Source organism: Barbatula barbatula (genome assembly GCF_947034865.1).
Source record: "Barbatula barbatula genome assembly, chromosome: 1".
Classification (NCBI taxonomy): Eukaryota; Metazoa; Chordata; class Actinopteri; order Cypriniformes; family Nemacheilidae; genus Barbatula; species Barbatula barbatula.
The window spans coordinates 14,373,367-14,399,240 of record NC_136766.1 but is presented as its reverse complement, the minus strand read 5'-3'; the positions used below and the strand labels follow the sequence as shown (position 1 = coordinate 14,399,240).

At 38.4% G+C, this 25,874-nt stretch overlaps 3 protein-coding genes across 11 annotated transcripts in view; 1 reads left to right on the top strand and 2 right to left on the bottom strand.

Moving 5' to 3' along the window:
* Window positions 1–652: 652 nt before the first annotated feature.
* abcf2b (ATP-binding cassette, sub-family F (GCN20), member 2b) lies at window positions 653–8,986 on the bottom strand. The gene is made up of 15 exons (XM_079466183.1): window positions 8,870–8,986; window positions 8,226–8,398; window positions 7,618–7,830; window positions 5,456–5,638; window positions 5,065–5,236; window positions 3,858–3,953; window positions 3,682–3,784; window positions 3,218–3,313; window positions 2,920–3,039; window positions 2,322–2,411; window positions 2,004–2,114; window positions 1,818–1,880; window positions 1,510–1,638; window positions 1,195–1,398; window positions 653–1,072 (listed from the first exon to the last, which is right to left on the bottom strand). Exons 2-15 carry the CDS (start codon window positions 8,377–8,379, stop codon window positions 956–958), a joined length of 1,851 nt encoding a protein of 616 aa, XP_079322309.1. The 5' UTR covers window positions 8,380–8,398; window positions 8,870–8,986; the 3' UTR covers window positions 653–955.
* Window positions 8,987–9,799: 813 nt separating this feature from the next.
* On the top strand, window positions 9,800–15,659 carry chpf2 (chondroitin polymerizing factor 2). Of its 5 annotated transcripts, XM_079458228.1 has the most exons (6): window positions 9,849–10,025; window positions 10,770–10,833; window positions 10,956–11,156; window positions 11,421–11,985; window positions 12,154–12,336; window positions 12,740–15,659. In XM_079458228.1, the coding sequence occupies exons 3-6, from the start codon at window positions 10,969–10,971 to the stop codon at window positions 14,009–14,011; spliced, it is 2,208 nt and encodes a 735-aa protein (XP_079314354.1). In that variant the 5' UTR covers window positions 9,849–10,025; window positions 10,770–10,833; window positions 10,956–10,968; the 3' UTR covers window positions 14,012–15,659. The 5 variants fall into 5 exon arrangements, with proteins under 5 accessions (XP_079314352.1, XP_079314355.1, XP_079314354.1 ...); XM_079458226.1 differs by lacking the exon at window positions 10,770–10,833 and having other exon boundaries at window positions 9,800–10,025; XM_079458229.1 differs by lacking the exon at window positions 10,770–10,833 and having other exon boundaries at window positions 9,802–10,025; window positions 10,987–11,156.
* Window positions 15,550–25,874, bottom strand: part of smarcd3b (SWI/SNF related BAF chromatin remodeling complex subunit D3b) — a 31,978-nt gene continuing 21,653 nt past the window's right edge. For 3 of the 5 annotated variants that reach the window (XM_079458290.1, XM_079458289.1, XM_079458291.1), the window contains exons 3-14: window positions 25,649–25,738; window positions 23,598–23,640; window positions 22,833–22,955; window positions 22,291–22,413; window positions 20,561–20,656; window positions 20,292–20,393; window positions 19,845–20,006; window positions 19,598–19,695; window positions 19,234–19,369; window positions 18,657–18,779; window positions 18,035–18,136; window positions 15,551–17,902 (exon numbers count right to left, since the gene is read on the bottom strand). In XM_079458290.1, the coding sequence (XP_079314416.1) occupies window positions 17,849–17,902; window positions 18,035–18,136; window positions 18,657–18,779; window positions 19,234–19,369; window positions 19,598–19,695; window positions 19,845–20,006; window positions 20,292–20,393; window positions 20,561–20,656; window positions 22,291–22,413; window positions 22,833–22,955; window positions 23,598–23,640; window positions 25,649–25,738 (1,252 nt within the window). In that variant the 3' untranslated portion in view covers window positions 15,551–17,848. Of the gene's footprint in view, window positions 17,903–18,034; window positions 18,137–18,656; window positions 18,780–19,233; window positions 19,370–19,597; window positions 19,696–19,844; window positions 20,007–20,291; window positions 20,394–20,560; window positions 20,657–22,290; window positions 22,414–22,832; window positions 22,956–23,597; window positions 23,641–25,648; window positions 25,739–25,874 lie in introns of all 5 variants that reach the window. The other 2 variants (XM_079458293.1, XM_079458292.1) reach the window with 2 other exon arrangements.

The window sequence follows — 25,874 nt, the reverse complement described above, 5'->3', positions numbered from 1 at the left end:
TAAACCGGTTAGGCATAATGCCCAATAATCAGTGTTTATAGAAGACACACAGTGTGACAATCATCTTTCAAAGTTCTTTGAACTGTCATGGCTCTTCATCTGGACAAATAACTTCAAAGCGAAAAGAAATGCATACACAGTCAACTATTTCAGCAGAATATTTGCTTTCTCACACAGAACAAACTCCAGGACAGCAACCAGTCTGGTTTCAAGAACGATCATTCCACGAGACTGCACAGCTCTCAGTCATTGAAGCCCTGAGACTGGCAAGGGCAGCCTCTAAATCGTCTGTACTCATCCTACTGGATCTATCTGCTCCTTTTGACACAGTTATCCACCAGATCCTCCTGTCGGCCTTCGTCTGATGGGTGTTTCCGTAAAATCTCAATACAGGGGTGCCTTAGTGCTTGGATTGCTTTTCCATATACATGACATCCCTAGGTTCTGTAATTCGGAAACATGGCTTTTCCTATCACTGCTATGCGGATAATATACAACTCCACTAGTCATTTCAGGCCGATGAGCCGACTATTTTTGTACGCATCTCAGCATGACTGAGTGACATTTCACTCTGGATGAAGGACAATCACCTGCAGCTATACCTTGCAAAAACAGAACTTCTGCATTGAAATATGTGTGAATCATAGAACTTAATTCAATAAATTTATTCCAATAAATCATTATTGCCTTTACAATATTAAATAAAACAGGTGTGCTGATAGTATGAGAACTGCACCTGCGATGTGCAATTAGTATTCCTATTAAGATATACCAAATAATGTTTCTGTGTTTATTCTTAGGAAAGTTCTCAGTAGTCCTACATGATGGTACAATGAAATGCAATCCACATCTGCAGGGTGTCATTGTCCGATTCTAAATTTCTTCATTCAGGCACATCTGGAAAATCAATCCAAGACAGAAAACGTAGATGTCTATCTGTCCAGTACATGGATTTTTAAATATCATGAGCCTGTTTATCAATTTTTGATTTCAAGTGCTCCTTGTAAGCCAGAATGTCCCCATTCCATTTGGTGATGGTCAGGTTCTCACATACCCAAATTTCCTGAGCCACCTGGAATAAGAAAGAAATGCATCCATCATAGACATCTAATCAAATGTAAAATTAACTCAACTTTCCCACTACATACAAAGATTCCAAGACCTGGCTGACCCATTTACTTGGCCTGTGCATACCTGTTGAATAAGTCTGAAGTCGTGGCTGACTAACATCATCCCACCCTCAAACTCATTGATGGCCTCAGCCAGAGCATCAATTGTCTCAATGTCCAAGTGATTAGTCGGCTCATCAAGAAACAGCATGTGGGGATTTTGCCATGCGAGCCAGGCAAAACACACACGACACTTCTGTCCATCTGACAAGTTTCTGATGGGACTGACCTGTAAGGAAAATATAAAAGAAAATCTTTAGTGGGAAATAAATAAGGTGTCAGTCATTCAAAATGACTTAATGCAAATGTTATCACCCATGCACATTACATCCACACATACCTGCTGCTTGCCTGTCAGGCCATAACGCCCAATGATTTTCCTCATCTCTTCTTTCTCTTTGATCTCTGGGAAACACTTCATCATGTACTCCAGAGGAGACAGATCAAGCTCTAGTTGCTCAGTTAGATGCTGTAAGATAAACACAATGCAGGACAATTTACATACAACAGAAAAATCTGAACTTTAACCATCTGTGACACACAAATGTTTTTCATCATGTAAAAATTATACAAATATTGTGACTAAGCTTTGTTTATTCCACAAAGCTGTAAAAGGAAAAAATGTATTGCAGATATTTAAGTCAGTACCTGGTGATACCTGCCGATTTTAACATGGGAGTGCTTTCTTATCATTCCATCTGTGGGAAGAAGCTATGAGAGAGAAACAAAAGTCAACCCATTAAAGTGTCTTGGATTCAACTTTAATAATTTCAAAGATAAGCCCTTATTAGTCTTAAAATCAAATAAATTTTTCATTTTCAATTTTTTACTGACCTCTCCCATCAGTAGCTTGAGAAGCGTGGACTTTCCTGCCCCATTGGGCCCTACAAGTGCCACTCGTGTGTCCAAATCAATGCCAAACTCCAAGTTTTTATAAATATAAGACTGTGAAAGTAAAACAAGAGATTTCTTAAATTGGAATCGTAAAAAAATATTTAATTTGAACATTCTTAAGGTGCAATTGATGGGAGGCGAGAAGGAACAACACAAGTAAATGCAATTAAAGGTAAACGAACACTCAAACCTGTTAATAATGTGTAAATGAGCTACTACAGTAACAACAGACAGTGTTCTGACTGACTGTGGGCTCACAGTGTCATTGGAGTATCTGAAGCAGACATTCTGCACCATGATGACAGGAGGGGGGATCTTCCCACAAGGAGGAAAATAAAATGACAATGTCTGAAAGACAAAGGTGCAGTTAAAATTGTTATTCTGTACTCACTTCTGACCATCATTTTCTTTAATAGCTAAATCAGGGCCACTTCTTAAGCCATGTTCACAGACATGATCAACCTCAACACAACTGCAGCAATAGTAGATTTAGTTGTAGTACAGCAAATAACTAACTCAAGGAAATTAAAGACAACCATTGCAACTGTCACTTTTAACAGTTACAAAATATTGTACATAGAAAGATCGGATAGTTGATATGTTATTACATTTGTTCATTCAGGTAACAATAGTCCCAAGTCCTTTTTTTATATTAAATTAAAGAATGATTCACGTTCACAGAATTGTCTTGGTAATACTATCAAGAAAACCAAAGACGTGAATGAGTATTTTTAAACAGATTGATTCATTCTGTTAACAGACCTTGAGAAAGTGACACACAGGAAAATGTTTAAACACCAAAACTCATGTTGGCCAATAACTACTTCTGAGGTGTGTGCGTTTGGTTGTGACAAACCTTGTCAGTGACCACACGGGCTGTAAGGCCAGAGGCTACCATTTTCTGCAGGGTTTTTTCTTTGCTCTGAGCTTGGCGAGCTAACTTTGCTGAGCCATGACCGAAACGTGCGATATAGTTCTACACAGACACACAGAACATGTTATTACATTGTATTTATGAATCCTTCTGTGTAGAAAAACAGATGTAGCTCAATCTTCGAGTAAGACTCCCATAGATAATACAAAATATACAAAGATATAAATTAGACTGCAGTTTGAACAGAGAGATAAGAATAACATGGCTGTGCTGTTTTTACCTTCATGTGAGCTATCTGATCCTGCTCCCAGTTGTATCGCTTCATCTGGTTTTCCTCCAACTCCTCTCTGGTCTTTACATACTGGTCATAGTTACCCTAAAAACAAGCAAATAATTATAAAGTACCAACATAACTTCTATGCTTTAGATGTTAGCACTAATACTTTAGTTTCTGTTAATATATGCAATGAATGAACTTTTAATTTAACTAATAAACCAGACTGAGGACCGGTCTGAGTTCATAAAAGCATTGCATTTCAGCCTCTTTAGGGGTTGAGAGAGTACATTGTAGAAAGTCGTTTAATATGCTTCAATATTACAATAAAAAAGTATGGAGATTAACATTAGTGGAGAAATGAAAGAGCAACAGTATGTGATAAAGACCTGCTGGAAAAACACAAGATGTGCTTTATTCATTTTTAAAAAGTTAGCTCAAGTCAATGAACGCCCTGCTGCAGTACTTACAGTATAGTACTTGAGCTTCCTCTGGTGAAGATGAATGATGTTAGTGCACACGCCATTAAGGAAGTCTTGAGAATGTGAGATGAGCACGAGAATACGTTTGAAGCTGAATAAAAATTACATTAATAAAAAAAATTATAATTATATTAAATCGAATAAACTGGGAAAACAATGCTTACGACTTAAGTTCCTCTTCAAGCCACACACAGGCATCCAGATCTAGGTGGTTAGTAGGTTCATCTAACAACAACATGAAGGGCTTTATGAACAGCGCCCTAAAATACAGAAAATAGGCAACAAAACAAAATTTTAAGATGTATCAAATATAATTGGGGATGTATTACATTGGTTTACTATAACTTTGACAAAAGGAAAGTTCTCTTCACATTCACTTAATTTCTTTCTCTTAAAAATTGACAAAAAAAGCTTTGTTTGAAAATACAGCATAAATATGTTTTAGGTAACCTGCTGTAACACCAGCTATAAATGAATGAACAGCCTGCAATCTTATTTTAAAGGTCTAGTCAGTAATATCTAGCGGCAATGTTGCGAATTGTGACCAACCGCTCATTCCACCCCTCCCTTTCAAAACACTATGACAGCTGACAAATGTACAAACTGTTCTACAGACACATTTCGTAAATGTTATCTCCTTTGGCAAAGAAAGGTGACGCCATCTTAGTAAGTGCAGGCAGCGGTGAAGGGGTTAACAGACTTTAATTTACAAAACAAACACCCACGATGTGGTAATTAAACAAGAACAGACGACACAAAAAACAAACACAATATACTGAAGAAACTAAACACACTCAACAAGAACTTTAATTAAAAAAATACCAAGATTAAACAGAACACTCACAAAGACTAGCATTATCACGACGAGAGAACTAGGACAATGAACAAGGCAACAAGTACAACAAATAAACACAAGACAATAGACAAGAGGGCACTAAATAGGGAGACTAACAAAGGGGATAACGATGGGCAGGTGTGTGTAATGAGACACATGAGGAAAGCTATACTAGAAACGAGAGGGGCGGGGCCAAATGACGAGACTGGAGAGAACACATATTATGTCCTGATTGACAATAATATGCTTCTCTCCACATAAAACACGTGGGTCTGTCATGATTCTGCCACTAGACTAGAACATGAAGACAAGAGAGGGCAGAATCATGACAGTTCTGTGGCAACCACCGTAGAGCTTCGAAAGGCAGAGGGGAGGGCTGGAGTGAGCCGTTGATAGCAATTTGTAAACTCACCAATAGATATAGTTACATTTCATACACTAGACCTTTAAAGATTAACATAAAAAAGGAACAACTATATTGTTTTTGAATTACAACTTCATTACTTCTACAACTATGCTATGAAAGATCCTCGTACCTGGCAAGGGACACACGCATCCTCCAGCCTCCACTGAAATCTTTAAGCTTTTTCTTCTGCATGGCAGGTGTGAAACCAAGTCCAAAGAGTATTCGTGAGGCTCGAACTTCAGCTTTGTCTGCGTCCAACTCCTCCAAACGCTCATAGATCTGCATCAGCTTGTCACACTCTGCTACAGTGAGAAGAAAGAAATGGAACATGCTGGTGTGCTATTTGTCATAATTTGAAGCAATGTAACAATATTTTACAGCATGACCAAAGAATGCATAACTATTGACAACAGCTTATTTTCCAGGATAGCTAACTTGCACTTGACCGTTATAACATAGCACAGACTGATGCATGGAGATGGTGTAACAAGACTAAATGTTTGTGTGTGTGTTTAACTTACAGTCCTCATGAGCCAATCTCTCAGCCTCCTTCTCCAGTTTTATCCTCTGCTCATCAACCTCCATGACACACTGTAGTGCTGTCTTCTCACTGGGGGCCATTTCATGTGTCAGGTGATAGATATCTATGTGTTCTGGGATTGGAACTTCTCTGTGGCCAATAGCAGACAGGAGCATTGATTTGCCTACCAACAGTGTTAAACATTTTTTATTTTACTAAACCCCATATAATCTCTGCATCCTAATTAGTATGTTTGTCTACAAAACGTACCTAGTAAAGACACTGTAAATGTTATGCTCACATTTTTTGCTTTCCCAAATACAATACAATTACAAATTTAGGGTCACTTAAAATGATTTTCTTGACCAAATGTGCAAACATATTATATTATTTTATCACAAAACGATTACATTCATTTATCAAATAGTAATAATAAAGAAGCCAATAACAGCCCAGCATAAATGGAAATAAAATAACAAGAGAACATTTCTGCAGATACTAGGCAAAGTATCTGACTATAGCGAAGATGTTCAAATATTATAGTTTTGTTTTGAATTACAAACCCGATTCCAAAAAAGTTGTGAGACTGTACAAATTGTGAATAAAAAAGAAATATGGAATAATTGACAAATCTAATAAACTTAAATTTTATTCACAATAGATGTTGAAAGTGAGACATTTTGAAATGTCACACCAAATATTGGCTCATTTTGGATTTCATGAGAGCTACACATTCCAAAAAAGTTGGGACAGGTAGCAATAACAGGCTCTCCTCTCAGAGTGGCAGTGTCTCTCAGAAGTCAAGATGGGCAGAGGATCACCAATTCCACCAATGCTGCGACGGAAAATAGTGGAGCAATACCAGAGAGAAATTTCTCAGAGAAATATTGCAAAGAGTTTGAAGTTATCATCATCTACAGTGCATAATATCATGCAAAGATTCAGAGAATCTGGAACAATCTCTGTGCGTAAGGGTCAAGGCCGGAAAACCATACCCCATGATCTTCGGGCCCTTAGACGGCACTGCATCACATACAGGAATGCTACGGCCACGGAAATCACAACATGGGCTCAGGAACACTTCCAGAAAACATTGTCGGTGAACACAATCCACCGTGCCATTCGCGATTGCCGGCTAAAACTCTATAGGTAAAAAAAGAAGCCATATCTAAACATTACCCAGAAGCGCAGGCGTTTTCTCTGGGCCAAGGCTCATTTAAAATGGACTGTGGCAAAGTGGAAAACTGTTCCGTGGTCAGACTAATCAGAATTTGAATTTCTTTTTGGAAAAATGGGACAAGGACAACCCAAGTTGTCATCAGTGCTCAGTTCAGTAGCCTGCATCTCTGATGGTATGGGGTTGCATGAATGCGTGTGGCATGAGCAGCTTACACATCTGGAAAGGCACCATCAATGCTGAAAGGTATATCCAAGTTCTAGAACATATGCTCCCATCCAGACGTCGTCTCTTTCAGGGAAGACCTTGCATTTTCCAAAATGACAATGCCAGACCACATACTGTATCAATTACAACAACATGGCAGCGTAGAAGGATCCGGGTACTGAAATGGCCAGCCTGCAGTCCAGATCTTTCACCCATAGAAAACATTTGGTGCATCATAAAGAGGAAGATTCGACAAAGACCTAAGACAGTTGAGCAACTAGAAGCCTGTATTAGACAAGAATGGGACATCATTCCTATTCCTAAACTTGAGCAACTTGTCACCTCAGTCCCCAGCCGTTTGCAGACTGTTATAAAAAGAAGAGGGGATGCCACACAGTGGTAAACATGGCCTTGTCCCAACTTTTTTGATGTGTTGATGCCATGAAATTTAAAATCAACTTCTCTTTTCCTTAAAATGACACATTTTCTCAGTTTAAACATTTGATATCTCATCTATGTTGTATTCTGACTAAAATATGGAATTTTACAACTTCCACATCATTGCATTCTGTTTTTATTCACAATTTGTACAGTGTCCCAACTTTTTTCGGGTTTGTAGTTATTCGCTGTTTTATGTTGTGTTATTTTTAGTCTTTTGTTTTCATGAGTTTATTACTGTATGATGTCAAATAAATGTATTTTTATAAATGTAATATAATAGCTTTAGCTTAAATCATCGTAAATAGCTTGAGAAGCAATGGAAGCATTATGCGTATTACCTGTGCCATTGAGGCCAATGAGACCGTAACGTCGGCCAGAGTTGAGCTCCAGGCAGGTGTCGCTCAGTAACTCTTGGCCATGGAAGGTGAGTGAAAGACTGCTGATGTGAACATCAGTACTGTTAGGATGAGAAGCCAAAACTCCCGTCACTGCCCGTGCAGCCATCTTGCGCATCTCAAACTCATCCAGCTGCTTAGTCAAGACGGCAACATCTAAAGTTTAGAGTGAGGACACGGAAAAGCGAGGGAAAAAAGAGGATGTAGGAGGTTAATTATTTGTTAAATTTAACATTTGCTCTTATACATAATAATATGCATGCACAAATAAAATAAAACAATCTGGTAAATTATATAATCTGATGAAATGATATATTACGGCTGTTTGTTTGTTTGTGAATGTGTCTTTGCCACGTATGGTGATATTTTGATGTATCAAAAGTACATGAATAATCACTCTCTTCCAACTTCAAGCACTATAGATGCACTAAACAGATAAAATCACACACTCGGTCCTCATAGTTCAGTATGTGACCAAAATCTTCCTCTGAGTACTGTCCAGGTGACATCATACTTTTTACAGTAATGAGTTGCAACCAAATGAAACACACCTCCATTTGCCTCCCCATTCGTTACAGCACCATTTACTTTTCCGTCAGGCTGCTCTCCTTCTTCATTCATCTCCTCGTGCTTCTTCACACACTGTCTTGCTTTGGCAGCCTCCTTCTTCTTTGCAGCCTTCTTCTTAGCAAGATCTGACGGCATGGCTGCAGACTTCAGCAAACTGTGATGTTTAGACAAACCACATCTAGTTCAGACCCAACAAACACTTCATGACTTGTGTAACCATTATTGCTGTTGGTCAATGGACAGCTAGACCGGCATGTCTTCTGAAAAGATGGTACGATCTTTAACTGAGGCAACCCATGCAAATGAACCAGTGCAGTTTAACTTCAGCATGTCACACTGCGCTTTTATTTACTTTGTAACTGCGTAACGGATACGTTCAGCTGTGACACATTAATATACAAGTACAGTAGTGAACGGCTTAACGTTACTTTGTGTCAGTTACACATGACAATGGGCTAAGACCGAAATGACAGCAGGATGCGTTAAAGGCCCCGCTGACATAAAACCAGCAAGCTTTAATGCATGCGGAATATCGTATCGCTAACAGTTTATTTACGTTACAAAGATAGCATGGAAACAATGAGTAGGTTTCAAGTTGATAAAATAGGCGTTAAACAACACATACCTTCCTGTGTGGAGCTATAGGCGCGCTGTTCCGACACGCGCCCACAGTAGGGGCAGGGGCAGCAGAGGCTCGCGCACACTGCCGCGACCGTATTTGGTCAACGCCTGCTGCTGCACTGACAAGCGACAGTTTGGTGGCGGCATGTCAAGGGTGAACGAGAATGTGCTAGTAGCTATGGTAGCAGTAGGGTTGCATTAATAAAATAAACAATAATAATTAAATAAACCTCAACATTTTAATACTTAAGATGTAATTTGAATAAACTGTCAAGTGACACAGATAACAAGTCAAGTCAGCTTTATTTATATAGCGCTTTTTACAATTTTGTATTGTTACAAAGCAGCTGTACAAGAAAACATTGACTATAAGTAAAACATAAAAGGTTATGGAAGTCAAAACACAGGTCAGATATAAGACACACAATAACAGTTTCTTGTTGACCATTGTTTTTGCTTGCTTACTATATATATATAAGAATGCACAAGTCCAAAGTAGAATCACAATTTTAATGTAAGTGTGGTTTACTCTTTTATGGCTGGAATACACGCAAGCCCTCCAATCGAAACAACCAGCTGCGTCAAGTCTGAGGGCGGGACTAAGTAACGACTGTCAATCATTCACAACCAACCAATAGGAATTAACTTACAGAGACTTTTCAACATATATAATTATTGAAAAAAATACAAATAGAATATATATATAATTATAAATATATATATACTATTTGTATCTTTTTTTCTTCAAATTTTCTATGATTACTTTAATACATCATTTTTCTTTGTATCATATCATGGTAACTCAGGAGACACAGTTTCAAAACAAAAACGTTAAATATTTATATTTTGTAAGTACAAAGGTTCTCGCTCTCTTATACTCGCTTGTTATAGGCTACATCTTGTTGAATGAATTCGAGCTTGTTGTCATTCATGCCTGATGACGTGTCTGTGGACTCAAATGAGAGGGCACGAGAGCATCTGGCGTGATAATGGACTGTTAAAACCTCGCGGTCGGTGGGTTGCACAAACTGTAACTGTATTGACGCAACTAGATCATGCGACGGGAAACATATATACGTGGAACGGTTGCGTGCGCTTTTTGTTTCCCTGGGTCTTTTTAAGCGCATTGACGCCTTTCTTCCTCCATAGCACATCCGCAGGTAAATCTGATGCTTGGACGATGCTGGACACATGCACAGCGAAGCTAAGAAAGTCAGGTCACATTTGTTTTTGTATCTTTGAATTGGTCTGTAGAAGACAAGGCGGACTTCTGCAACCAGAGCAGGATTAGTTTTTTTTGCGGAAGATTTTGCTGGTGGTTGCTAACGTTGTTCATCTCGCAAATAAAGGATCTAAGGTTACTTTACGCGAAGGGCTATTTTAGCGAACACCATTGACTGTGAGTGTCAAAATGATAATATGATATCCTGACCTTTATAATAACATGAACATTACAGTTTTTGGACGTTAAATGTTGGTCGCAAATGTTGTCGAGGGGTTAGCGATCTAACCATTTGTATAGTGGGGCTCGATAATTGAGAAATAAGGTTTAATCTCAATGTAATCACGAATGTAGCACATCTCATGCAGGAAGATGTTACACTTTATAAAAGTTTTCTTATTCGTTTCTGTCTGAAGTCTAAATTACATTGAGGAAGTGGTACCGCTATGCATGTGTACATCAGACCCGTCCTGTTACCCATATGTCCTCTAAAGAGGCATATCAGAATATACAATTTTGATTCTCAATTTTACGTTGTACATTCACGACACTTAATAGTATTATAAGTGGATTTATCTGATTGTAAAGGCGTTATCACTGACTTTACTAGTCATTCTGAGATAAGAGATTGAATACAGTTAAAATGAATGACAGGAACGTTGTTTATTGTATCTGCTGTTAGCATTACCTATATAATCCATAAAACAACTTTACTGCTGCTTGAACAACTCTCTGAGAAGATCTGGGTGAGACTTGAAATCTACTGACTGGCTTTTAAGAGACATTACTCCACCATGCGCCTGTCTTCTTTCTTGGCTGTTATTCGGCCTGCTCTTCCTCTCATCCTGGGACTTTCTTTGGGCTGTAGCCTCAGTCTTCTGATGGTGTCCTGGACACAGGGGGACGCAGATGAGCCATGTGGAGACGAACTGGGCACTGGCGGACTCCTAGATAGTGGTCATGTTAGGGATCACCAGGATGGCAAAGATGGAGATGGGAATGAGGACTTCCAGCCACGAATTGTACCCTATCATAAGGATCCCAACAAACCACATAAGAAAGTTCTGAGGTGAGACGTCACAAAAAATCAGTTGAGCCTCATTCTGTACTTAAATCTTTGTTAAAAATTGTTGTTTTAGATTTGGTAATTGAAGCAGTAATTAAAATAATATTATTATTATTAATAATATTGTTTAATATTGTTATTGTTTCTCCTCGTTCCTCTTTTATAGATCTCCGATTGATTATTCTTGGCAAAAACCCTTCAAAATCAAAACGCAACTCAAAAACTGTTCATTGTTAAAATGTGCATTTAATGTATTTTTCTCCACAGGACTCGCTACATTCACACGGAGCTGGGCATCCGAGAACGTCTTCTGGTGGGCATCCTGAGCTCACGTGCCACTCTGAACACATTTGGCGTGGCAGTCAATAAAACCGTAGCTCAACGGTTTCACCGCACCTTCTTCTTCACCGGCCTTCGAAGTGCAAAGGCGCCGCACGGAATGACTGTTGTAGCTCATGGCGATGACCGGCCCGTCTGGCTAATGTATGAAACCATACGACACCTCCACCAACACTACGGCAACGAGTACAATTGGTTTTACCTCGCTCAAGACGACACGTACACGCAAGCTGAAAGGGTGATGGAGCTGGTTAACCATCTTAGTGCGGGACAGGATTTGTACATGGGCCGGGCGGAGGAGTTTATTGGGGGTGAAGAACGTGCCCGATATTGTCATGGCGGATACGGGTACCTACTGTCGCGTAGCCTGCTGGCCCGACTGCAACCCCATCTGGACACCTGCAGAAACGACATCCTCAGTGTCAGGCCAGATGAGTGGCTTGGTCGCTGCATCATTGATTTCTTGGGTCTTAGTTGTGTGGAGAAGTATCAGGTGATGAGTTACTTTGTTTTTAGTCATTGTATTTAAAGACTCATTTGTGTGTAAGTATGTAGTAAAGGTTTAATGGATGCAAAGCATGACAACATTGCAATTTACAACATTATTTTTGAAAGATTATTGGGAAGTTGAAATGGATTGTATTCTTTTCAAATGATATAGGAGGTGACTTACCGTTACTTTGAGCTACAGAAGAATGTAGACCCAGAGCGTGAAGACAGTGCCCAGTTTAAGAATGCCTTCACTGTCCACCCAGTCTCTGAACCTGCCCTGATGTACCGCCTGCACAAACGCTATAACCAGATTGAACTGGACTCGACCTATGCACAGATACAACAACTTCAGGTACAGTATGTTATTATCATTGTCCCTTTAAATGCATGCTTTCATTTGTAGGATTACAAATTGTAGTATTTTTGGTGGTTTTTTATATGTCATCTTGTGACAAGAGTCTACCCTCCCTTTTTGTCTTGTCTAGTTAAAAGAACAGTTAACCAAAAAAGAAAATTCTCTCATAATTTACTAATCCTTATGCTATGCCGGATGTATATGACGTCAGTTCATATTCATATAAAATATTCATATTTTAAACTATAAGCATTGTTTTCCGTCAAGGACAAGTTCTGGTATAAGTGTGACCTCTCACCAACTGTTTCCATGACAGCACAATTGTCACGTGAGCTTTATGATACCCTTAGAAGCATAACATTTTTAAATTAAACTTTTGTTTTGTCCTGTTTGGTCACAGGTCCAGATCAAAAACATAAGTGAGCTCACTCCAGAAGGAAAAGCTGGAGCCACCTGGCCCATCGGAATCAACCCACCCTTCCGGCCAAAGACTCGCTTTGAGGTGATCAACTGGGAATACTTCACTGAGGAGCACATTTATTCATGTGCAGACAGTTCTCCAAAGTGTGAACTTCGAGGTGCGGACCGTGCAGATATTAATTCAGTCCTGGAGACCGCAGTGAGCTGTCTGAATGAGCGCTATCAGCCCCAGCTGCGGTTCCGTAAGCGTCGTCTACTTAATGGGTACAGGCGCTTCGACCCTACACGAGGGATGGAATATGTGCTGGATTTGGCCCTCGAAGCCTTTACGCAGAAGGGTCATAGTCAGGTCATTGCCAAACGGGTAAGTCTGCTGAAGCCGCTCAGTGCTGTGGAGATCATTCCCATGCCATATGTAACAGAAGCGACACGAGTGCAGGTGATCCTCCCTGTGACGGCTCATGATCAGGACTTTGTGGGCAACTTCCTTGACATGTATGTCATGAATGCTTTGGATACCCATGACAATGCTCTGCTCACTTTCTTGTTTGTGTACGACCCCTTTGATGCCCAGCGGGTCAGCCAGACAGACGTCTTCTCCGGTGTCAAAGCCATGATCGGCGAGGTTGAGAAACGTTATAGCGATGTTAAAATTCCTTGGATCAGCGTGAAGACCGAAGTTCCTTCCCAGGTCAAGCTGATGGACATCATCTCCAAGAAGCATCCAGTAGACACCCTGTTCTTCCTGGCCAGCGTTTGGACAGAGGTCAATGCTGATTTTCTCAACCGTTGCCGTATGAATGCCATCAGCAATTGGCAAGTGTTCTTCCCAATCCACTTCCAAGAGTACAGTCCAGCTCTGATCAACCGTGACCAGCAGCCGTCCGCCGCGTCATCTTTTGCTTCAGAGACACTGCGTGATGGCCACTTTGACCGCCACGTCTTTGAAGAAGCCTGCTTTTACAATGCAGATTACATGGCTGCCCGCACAAAGATGGCAGCGGACATCTTGGACAACGATGAGATGCTTGAGAACATGGATGTATACGAGATATTTGTCCGCTACTCTGGGTTGCACGTTTTTCGGGCTGTTGAGCCGGCACTAGTCCAGAAATATTTTCACAGGGAATGTAACCCACGGTTTAGTGAGGATATCTATCACCGCTGTGTGCTCAGTAACCTAGAGGGGCTGGCCTCTCGATCACACCTAGCCATAGCTTTGTTTGAACAAGAGCAGGCTAACAGCACCTAAGAACTACTGGAAGCATGCCTTAACTTGGCTTAAACTTCTTGAATCTCATTTTGGTGGCCTTGAAAAACCCGGACTAGTAATGAACCAAAATCTGCCTGGAAAAGGACCATGGAAAAGGACCTACTGATGTTGACGTTGTAAATTCCTCTTCACAGAACAGCCATTGTTTTAGTTCCACTAGACACAGTGAAGACCTGTTACTCAAGTGTTGACCCGTGAAATTGTACATGCAGTATGTGACTAATAAACCAGCGGACTCATTTAACCTGAAAACAGCACATTCTATTATATATTCTGTATAACTTGCTCCAAATTTAACCTGAGAAATGAACTTTGTTTACATGACTGCCAATGACTAAATGCAGGTGAAAGGAATGTCTTCAAGCTGTTACTATATAAGCATTACAGCCTTCATGGTTAGCAGAGGTTTAATTCCAATTCTCAGCCTCTTGAGCCAACCTTTAACTTCAGCTGTATGATTGTATGACCTTAGATAGGAATGTGCTTAATATGTCAGGACTCACCAAAGTCATTATCTGTGATTTCCATGCATTTGTTTTCATACTGTGATGCCATTGCATGAAGCAAGTTCTGTATCTTTTCCAGACAAATTCAGTGCCTCGAGACATATAGTTGATCTACTTTATTCTCATTTCCTGACCAATGGTTGAGAATGAAACTACATGATGGGATTAAGATATAAGCCTAAATTCTGTTCTGTTATTGGGTTCTTTTTGCAAGAAAGACAGTCGGGACAGTTCACCCAAATTACCCATTTACCCAGTTCACCCATTTACTTACCCTCATGTCATTCCAAACCTATGACTCACTTTCTTCTGAAGAACACAAAACATATTTTGAAGAATGTTGGTAACCAAACACAACTGGCCTCTATTGACTTTTTCCATTGTAGGATAATTAGATTTTGTTTTACAAAGAGTGTCTATACTCTTGGTCACAGACTGGAGGATATGAGCAGTCTTTACAAAGCTGGCTTAATCTGGCTCACCACAATCTGTTAAAACACACCCGGAGCTGTACCTCGCTCTCTCCTTCAACGGGTTAAGTAGAAGTTTGGTTCAAATTCAATACCCATACACTATAAGTGTAAAAGGGGCCAAGAGATAAAGTTTTACATTTAATAGGGTGTTCTGTCCTGTTCCTGAGGAAGTGAGGGTTAATACAGAAAATTCTTCCTCTGACTGTATAAAAGTGTTACTGAAAATCTTGCCACCCTCTATTTTAATTATGAGAACAGAGGGGAAAGGTTCTTTTAAAATGTGACATATACTGGATTGAAAACTTGTTTTATTCCTTATTTGTAAGTAAAAGCATCTGCTAAATTAACTAGTAATTTAAAACACCAGTTAAGTATTTGTTTTACTTTCTAAGATGCAATCTTACTGTGAAATACAGTACACCATGGTTTAAACGTTTAACTGAAATGTTTTATATTAATGTTATAGACAAATAAATAAATAATAAATATTTATAAAAGTGCAATTCCTTTTTACAACACAATCAAAAACAAAGCGAGTTCAAAAGCAGACATGAGTTTTTTATTCTCAGCTACCACAATCTTGTTATCAAACCATGTGTCACTTTTTATCGTTTTCACATACACACAAACACATTTTCAGTGTGCTCCATTCACAAACTTTGGCAACCGCTTGTTTATTTACATCCTCACTGTCTAACACAGGTACTACGTTTTCGTACTAATCTCTGGTGAAAGTAGAACAAGGTGAGACAACAAACTTGCAGTACAAATATTGTGAGAAAAACAAAATTACATAGTGTATCATTAAAACCTACGTGTTAAGATGTCTGCTGGCAGTAGTTCTATGAACACACACATGAGACAAACACTATAACCAAATAAAATGGTTATAACAGAGGTTTCAAATAAGTTTAAAGCCTTGACGTATTTCGTATATAAATACTACAGAATCAACAGTGATCCCATTTCAATGATGTGCAGGGAACAGTTTGCCCTCGTCTTTTGGGAAGATTTTTCCCTTTAACAAGCACTAGAGGGCAATGTGATCCCATTAACTCTGCCTAGAAGTTTGAGTGACTGACCACAGAATTTATGAACAGTTCTGTACAAGAGGGGTTAACAGCAAAGCCATGTGTGAACCGATTTCAGATACAGCAAAATTTGTTGCTTGGATGGCAAGAGACTGCTTCACACAAAAACTTCAGTTGCTACAACATCAAGGGCAGTTTTCATATTGAATGTTACATTATGTTTACAACTCATAATGTTCAAAATGGCGGACACTGTACATGTAGTACCCACAAGATTCAAAGGGAGGTGCTCTTGTTGCAAAGAGCCAAAAATCCTTGGTGTGCTTCTCTCATCCACTTATTAAATTACACAATCTTTTAAAAAGACAAACAATCAAAAAACAACATATGACCTCAAATGGCCTCTGCTGTACATGTTAGGTTATAATATAGAGTGTCACAAACTGAAGATCAGTGCTCGTCTGATTCAGTTCCAAAGCTATCAGAAGGTCTCTCATGTCCTTGTATGAAAGTATAAAAACGTGTCCATGCAGCATGCATAGGTGTAAAAAATACTCTGAGAGCAACACAGAGGCCACCCATCGGCATTTCTCTCTATGAGAAAACATGTCAGGGTCACAGGCAGGCAACTGCAAGAACACCCAATTGTTGACCTATACAAGCCGTCTTACACCTGACACTAAAGATCAATCAGAGGGTTCTAGATCAACACTCAGAGGCAGCGAGAATCCAAAACTCTACAGCAATGATCAAATTAATAATGCCAAACAAATCAGCATTTCAACATGTTTGACTCTTATTCATCCTATATTTGTTTTTGTTTAAAATAACAAATAATTAGCATGGAAAGCTTTCGAAGCACTCATTTATTATCCATGATTTAGTGCAAAGACTCTAAGAGTCGTAAAGTAAAACGCAAAGTCCTTCATCTATTCAAAGTCTGAACACTGTTTTTTAGTCATTTTTGACCTTTTGGTAAAACATCAAATAAAGTGAAAGAAAATGCACACAGAATGTTATTTTAACAGCACTATTAAAACACAAAATAATATAGGGTTCAAAGAAAATTGTCTAAAATGTGCACGAAAAGGTTTTGGTAAAAGGATGAAACATTGAAAAAGTTATTTGACAGAATAATCACCTTTATCTAACTGTTAAAACCATCTGTCCAAATGTATTTATGATTAATAATTTTGTATGTATGGCCCACAATCATTTCTTAATATACAATAAAGGCTTCCAAAAGCAGTGACCTATCAGACCTCTAAAATAGTGTTGAAATACCTCATGTAAAACAACCCCTTCAATGTTTCTGTACAATGCTTACTTAAATAAAGCAGCTCAATAGGTGTGGTAGGGACAGCAGAGTGTAACATACCCTGTGGTCGGTTAAGGTAATACTGAAATATGCTCCCTTAAAAGCTGCCTACTTCATAAATACACTTTTGACAAAAAGGGCAGACATTTTAAAATAATTGTTCTAGATCCAAAAGTCACACTAATAAAGCAATAATATCAATGACAAATAAGGAAAGCTGAATCCAGTTCATGCTGCAACACAGGTTGGTTTCAAAGTCTGTGAGCCTGAAGCAAAGTCTTCAAGTTGAAAATGCTGGTGGAAGTAATTAGTAGTAAAAACTAGAAGTGGTGCTTTGTGAGATGAATTCATCCAGAATGGAAGACACAGTACCACGTTTTAGCTTAAATGTGCAGCCAATGGAGATCTAAGGGCTGTTGTGGTGACGGAATTGGTCCAGTGTGGTAAATCGTAGGTCATGTTATGACAATGACTGAACACGTACAGGTTTAGGTGGTCCTTAGAGCCAAAACCTGTTCCAGCTCCTGTCTCCTCTGCTGAATCTTTGGAGAAATCAGGATGTTAATTGTAGTCAAACAATACCACAATACAACAATTAGATTATACAGTAACAGTGTTCACATAAAATCTGTTTTGTGGTCAATACTATTTGTCATATATTTTCATATCCTTACCTTGCAATAGAAGTATCGACTGACAGCCTCCTGAGACCATGGCTCATGATAAAACTCTGCTTTTCTCTCCTCCTCTGGGTTCCCAACAACATCTGTCATAAGCTACAAAACAATCAAACGGTAAAATCAGTAAGAAATGCAAGACTTAATCTGATGTGTAACTAGGGCAAATCATAAAAGTTAAGTTGCAGTTAAGTGTGTGAAATTTAGTGGCATTTATCTGTGAGGTTGCGAAATTGCAACTAACAGGTCACTTCCCCCTCCCTTTTGAAGCACTATGGTGGCTGACACAGGACTAAGATGTTGTCACGTTTTCACTTCTCAGTTTAAGGAGATAACATATTTACGAATCGCGCTCTGTAGAGCAGTTTGTCCGTTTAAGGCTACTGTAGAAACAACATGAATTCCATGTAAGAGGACCCATAGCTCATTCTCAAGGTAATAAAAACATAACGCTTCATTATAAGACATAGTTATGTATATCATATTGCATCTCAGTCAATAGATTCTCCAAAAAATTACACACAGCACCTTTAAGTAGCCTAAATAACTCTGGCTTTAAAATAATATGTATAGATTAAGTCGTTAAATACATAGCGGAAAAAATGAAAGTTGTACAGACTTTAAGATCTCTGCTCTGGGATTTGAGCCAGTCCTGGATGTAGCCTTTGGGATCTCTGGAGAAGCTGAGCATGAAATCTCTCTGGATCTTCAGCTGATTTATAGACTCAATAGTCTCATGGATCTGGAGGTGGTTGAGAATAAGATTATCATAAAAATACACACATTTATTCATACACATAATATCACAACAAACATGGTCAAATCCAGATTATTGTGAAATATGAAATATTGAACACGTCACCATTTTTCTCAGTAAATATATTTCTCAAGATGCTGTTGACATGAAATTCACCAGATGTCGTTAACATCCCAAATAATCCATACATACAAAGAAGACAAAACAAATAAATTCACAAATTAAGTTTCATGTAATAAAATAGAATGACACAGGGTGCAAAAAGGCATGGATAGCCAAGACACCAGCTTTACTGAGAAAAATGGTGACGAGTTCAATACTTATTTTACCCACTGTATTCAATGTCACTGTAATAATATCAGTCAGAATTAGAGTAGAGTACTGTATAATTCAGAATGAATGTCCAGTCATTTGTAACATCGAGCCCACACTGTCTAACCTTGTTATCCAGTGAGGCAATCTCTTGCTGGTTGCCCGTGGAGAGCAGAAAGCTGCTCATCTGAGCTTTAAGGGGATCTTCCACCTCTACATCAATGTCATAGCACGCAGTTTTCTTTTGATCATTAGGGTCAACGCTGTGCGCACAAACGAAAAAATAACACATGGGAATGCTTTCATTTTTTACTGAAAATAAACAGGGCACAAAGCATGAACTAGGACTAAGATGAAATATTCTTCCTTAATGAATTTGATTACATAAAGATCTACAGTATTTTAAAAACAGAGGTTGCATTAAAAAGAATGAAAACAAAAGCAGCTGGTGATAACATCTACAATACATTTTATATGCAGAATGTACAAACCTTATGATGTGGTTGATGACAATAGGGTCGGGGGGCAGCAAAAGATTAGTGAGACGCTGTGGAATTTCAGAGAACTTCAGACGCGGACAGTCAAAGATCTATGAGAGGACGAGACCTTCAGCACTTACAAAAAGCTCACTGGGGCATAAAATATAGCAACAAAGTATCCTTGCTTCATAAATCTTTTATGGTTTCATGCCATAATTACAGAAGACCAACTTGTAGTTTTTAATCAAGTGTACTGTACCTGCTGGAAGTACTTATCACAGTTGATGTACTCCTTGTCATGGGAGTCCTGCAGTTTGTTGGTTTTGACATACTGCCAGAGCGCTTGTATAATACTGGAGCGAGTCTGTGTGTGAATACCCAGAAGACGAGCTAGTCTCGGATCCAGTTTAAACTGAGGCGGCTGAAACAGGGCATAATTAAACTCAGTTAACCTTTGCTGTTAGGTCACGGTGTTAAAAGCATTTTAGAGAATTGACACATGATTAAAGGCCTTTAAATATTAGCTGAAACAGGGTAAAGTAGCTGAATATTATGGTATTACAGAAACATTTTATATGCAGTAACATAGCCTATACAATATGTGATTTGATCATGCTTTGTAAAACCGATTTAAACTATATTAAAACTATATTATTGAGTTGATATACAGTAAATATATTTACTGGATGCATTTGGTGAAAGTTACCTGGTAATCCAGCATTAACAGCAGAGTGCAGCGTACATTAACATCACCAGGTCTCTTCACCTGAAAACCGTCTGTCTCCTGAGTGGTCTGGGTTCGATGCCACTGTAGAAAGTAAAGAGAGATTAACATGCATACCTACAAACACTTACAAAAAGCAAAAGATCAAAAGACAACTTAACACTTCAGACTGTAACTGTTTAATTATAACTTCAGACTATACAAAGTGCTATACAACATGTCTATATGTTAGTAGGATTTCAAGCAACAACCTCAACCAAATGATTATCAGGTCCGTAAAGGTCTTTGTCCAGCTCAATAACCAGACTCTTGAAGAATGAGGAGAACTTCCTCTTCAACTTTCCTGGCTGTGAAAAAAAAGGACACATAGTGTTTTCCTATTATCAGCATGTGCTACTGGGCAAACATAGTTTCAAGTAAGAAGACATTGTGGGAAAACAAGAATCTTGCTTGGCCACATCATAAACTTTCCATGTAGACTTTCCATGGAAGGGAACGACCTCTGAATGTTCAAATTAAATGTGGTATACTGGTGGATGATTTGCTATGCAGGACAAGTCTGCACGATTCTCTAAAAGGATCATCAATAAGTACTAGTTTCATTTCTTTGGGCATGGAAAAACACACGCCTCAAATGTATTAGTTAAACAGTCATGGTCAGAGGCCGAGCCAAGAGGTTGAATTTTTGCTGTGTCGCCTACAGATTCAAGGAAAAAATCCCCATGCTTTAGTTTCTATTCCAAACATGAAATAATGATTATGGTAAAATCGAGGACGTTGTTTTTCAATAAGCACCCAAATTTTTTTTTTAAATGCATTTAAACTACACCAAAAACTGAAAAAAGAACACAAATCCACTTCCAGTGCTACTAGTAACTAAAAACGTGCCCTGAAACCAAACGTTATTCAAAGGGTCTATTTTTTTGCTATTCTGTTTTAAAGAACACTTACTTTTAAGAAATATTCTGGAATAGATGCAACTTTTGCTGTGTGAATTGGTGGAATGCTGTTTATTACCACAGTAAAAAAATATTGTCACTTTATGTTGTTTATGGGTCTTTTCAGTAATGTCCTTTTATGAAAGCCAAGCAGAAATCTTCTTTGTCAAAGAAAGGTTTTTGGTTAAAAAAACGTTTGGTTACTTTATAATTGGTTTTGTCAAGTGTCATCCAGGTGTCATTGTGTAGATGCCAACTAACCAGGTTTACTTTTTAAAATAACTTTAGCCAGTTTGTACTTTTTAATCCTTAAAAAATATATATTGCACAGACTGCGCTGGTAAATGATTCTATTACACCAGTCAAATTAAAGATCACGATAGTAAGCATTTTGTAATCTTTTTTATTTACAAACTGCAGAATAGGTTGGAATGACTTTGTTGTATTAAACAAGCACATCAAATCCTGCTGATAAATCTTTAGCTGGATTTATTTTTGAATATGCATTGATGGGGCAGTCGCACAAATATCAAAAGCGAAAATAACTAAATGGAGCCACAGAACTTTCTGGCACGTATATTTGGATGGAGAGAGGGAAGTGATTTCATTGGTAAATGAGGCACATCTCTGTGGTCAAGACTTGGAGTCTGTGAGTGTAAATTTAACTACAGTAGTTCAAAAAGTGCATAGTTGCCATTCACAAGATGTGATGTCACTGGACAAAAAGCACATGGTCAAACATTTCTCAGAGCCTCAGTAAGGGTTCATCATCTAGAGAGAGAGAACAGCTTCTAATGATTGGGCCATGTGTGATGTTGAATGTTTTGTTTAAATGAAAATTCTTTCGTCATGTCTTCATCAGTTATTTTGATGAACACCGATAACCAAAGAGCACTGGATGGCCACAAAACCACTTCGACATTTCTAATTTTGTGTCTTCCAAGAAATTGTATATACAATTTTGTATATACAGATTTTTAAATGATGTGGTGCATAAATGATGTAAAATTCAAAATATTGCCTGAATTCCAGATTTGACTCACATCATCCAGCAATTTTCCCTCCACTCGTAGCTCCCAGGATGCAATGCTGCCTTCAGAGTCCTCAGCGTCAGGCTTTGCAGGGTTGTAGGTGTTGGAGATGTATATACGCAGCTTTCGTTTTTGCTTAAAAAGAGAAAAAGACCTGATAAGTGTTTTGATGCACATGATGTAGCTAGTATATTATCAGTCTCAACGTGAACACACAGAGGTGGTTGTGGTAATTGGTAAAATCCAAAAGCAAGTCAATAAAAAAAGTCTCAATATCTCTTTTCATGCTCAAATCAAGTCAAATTTAATTAATTTAATTAATTTAAGAGGCTAAATGTGAGATTAACTTTAATTACTACTACTATTAATACGTTTCTAGTAGCAAATTTGACAAGAATGCAATTTATAGTTATCTATAAAACAAAGTATTTTAAATAGCGTTTTATACAGGTTAATGTAAGTAAACAGATCATAAAGCTGGTTAAAATTGATTTAGCTTAGCATAAACCTCATTAAGTTAGACCGAAAATACAGATCATAATAATGAAAAATACCTTCATGGGTCTCTTAAGGGCTTCTTGGATGTCCACCCGTTTGCGCATGATGGTCTGGTCTAATTTACGCTCGAATGCCAACAAGTCCATATAAGCCTGGGACTCTGGGACGAGCTCACGAATCTAATAAAATAATTTAATATCACCTCATTTTTATAAGAACGTGAACAGTAAAGCAATTCAAACAATCCTAGTCATTCGTCTCTCTCTCTCTTTCTGCTCTGTCGAGTAGTCTGTTGATAATAGACTGAGTGTTTTGTCAATGACTTATGCATCTGGTGTCTCCATTGCGGTCGTATCTATACGTCCTGACAACACTCACATACGGTTGCTTATCTTATCCAACTCAATTAACTGAAGTGACACCGTGACTTTAAAAAACACGATGCACATTTCAGAATTGAATGGATAAACAATTGATTTAAATCAAACATGAAAGCACAGCAGTAATGCTGCTATATAGGTACAGTGCATTTTGAGATGATACTGTATAAAGCATGCGGACACACCTGTGGAAGCTACAATGATCTCTAGATCAATAGATATTACATTGATATCATTTCAGATTATCGAAAAACAATGAGCGAATGCAAAAACCCTCAAAAATATTTCTACCCTTCGTATCGTCTGCTTTGTAGTGGATTCCGCCCCTCGAAAAGGCAGAGAGCCACACACATCCATGCATCTTTATCCGTGCGCATTTGCACACACTTATAACTAGAAAAAACAATGAAAGCAATGAAAAGGCTCCGATCTCATACTCACCCTTTGTGGAAGGATCTTATCAGCCATCTTCCTCCTCTTGGCACTGCAGAAATAGGGAGAAAGGGGAAATGGAGAGGAAAGGCAGAAAAAAACCTAGATGTTACTATGGAGACTGACAGTGGAGCACCCGGGACATCTGCTAAAATTCTGGGGCTGGTCCAGGATGCGGGAAAGCCGGTGCAGGAGCGTGCGTGTGCGCAACGCCAGTCCAGATGGTGTTGGCAACCATTGGCACAGAGAAAGTTACGAGAACGCTGCTCAAACTTCAAAAGTTTAAGCTTGGCAAAAAGCACAGATTCAGAGGACTTAAACACAGCATGCAGTCAGGTGTGTCAATATGCTGTGTGTTGTGCACATATGTGGAAAGTTCTTTTACGTCTTCTAGCATGTTAAAAATTACATGTTTTTAAAATGCCACCTTACTCGTTCTTTTTTGTCCTATTTCAAAAAAGACCATTGTGCAAACTACTAGATAGATATGTTGTATTGCCTTTTTGTCCTATTTGTTATGTTTGACGATGTGAAGGGTAATTCACATTATTTTATTAACTGAATTAAACATTTGGACACCTTATGTGGCATGTGTTCCTCTAAATCACTGATGCTATACAAAGAAAATCCTATATGATGCTATACAAAGAAAATCCTATATGAAGAAAAGCATAAGCCTTTTGGGTGACGATCGCCATATTAAAGTACTACAGGGCATTCAAATAAATGTTGACTAAAGCATTTTAAATACAAATTGTAGATACAGCCACGATAAAAAAAATGGTTTCAAAGACCCTTTTCAAAATTTACCATTTATAGGTATGTGTTTAAGGTCAAATGTGTATTTTTGTTTTATTCTATGAACTGCTTATACTATTTGTCTCAAATTTCAAACTAAATGTAGTTTCTATTAGCATTTATTTGCAGAAAATGAAAACTGGAGAAATCGTTCAAAATCACAAAAAAGAAGCCCTGTACTTTTCAGACCGCAAATACTGCAAAGACAACAAGTTCATATTCACTTCAAGCAATAGTATATGTGTATATACGTGATAACCTCAATTTTTAACACAGTTTTCACAGGTGTCACGTGTTTTTCACATTGATGTTGGATGAATTTATGTCACTTCTAAGGTTTGATTTTGTTGAAATTCGACAGACACTGGACTGGAATGGGCACAATACATATAAAAAATAAATTAAAATGAATAATAAAATAAAAATGTTTAATGGTCTCTTCATTTTTCCTGTGGCTGTAGCTATAAGCCAGTGATTTATAAAACACATCCGAATAAGATAATCAACGTCTTCAGAAATAGACGTGTTCAACTTAATGTGGATCTGCAGATTGCTTGGCGTATTACATTAAATACAGCGAGAGCGATTCAAATGCATACGGAGCAGTCTGCACTTGAATCTTTCTTGCTGTGTTTAGTGTGATACACTGATAGATGTACGCAGCAGCACATTAAATTTAACGCGTCTATTCTTCAAAACATTGATAAGCTTGTTCAGGTGTGTTTTATCAGGGTTGGGGCTAAACGCAGAAGGGAAATTGATCTTGCGGGTCAGAGTTGAGAACCACTGATATAGACGATAATAAAATACATTAGCACACTTTGGTTTTCTTTGACGACAACACAAACATTCCGATTTTGGCTATTTTTAAGGATGTTACAGTAAGATGTTAAAAGTATAAAACAAGCTCTCATATCATGCCATGCAACAGGACATGCATGCACATCTATGCTATTACAGCAATATTTAATCTTTTACACACTGCATTTAAAATATTATTGTTCATCTCTGACTCAAATGTAATGTCTGATAAACTGACAGCCTGTCTCTACAACTGAATTAAAACTATGCTGTACGAATCTCTGAGACAAATCAAACAAGCTTGTGGTAAATCATTAGTGAAGGGAAAAAAACGGTCTGTGGATAAGTACGGTAGACACGTCCTTGGAAACAACATAGCCTTAGGGGAGTGTGGTGGGGTAAAGGGTCAAGGGTGGGATCAAAATGTGTCAAATCCATCATGCAGCAGAGTAAACTCCTACTTTAATCCAAGTGTGGGATCTGATTGGGTCTCTCTCATGTCCATCTGCCTCCCTGGCATCTCATTTGGTCCAGAAAATCCCACAGGCTTCCTATGAGTTGATAGCATTTGAAGGGTCCTTTATTAGAGCGGACTGAGCCAGTTGGCATGTGTTGCAGGTGCATTTTACAATGCTGAATATGATGAAAAATATTACAAAAAGCTGAATGCACAGAAAGACAACGTGA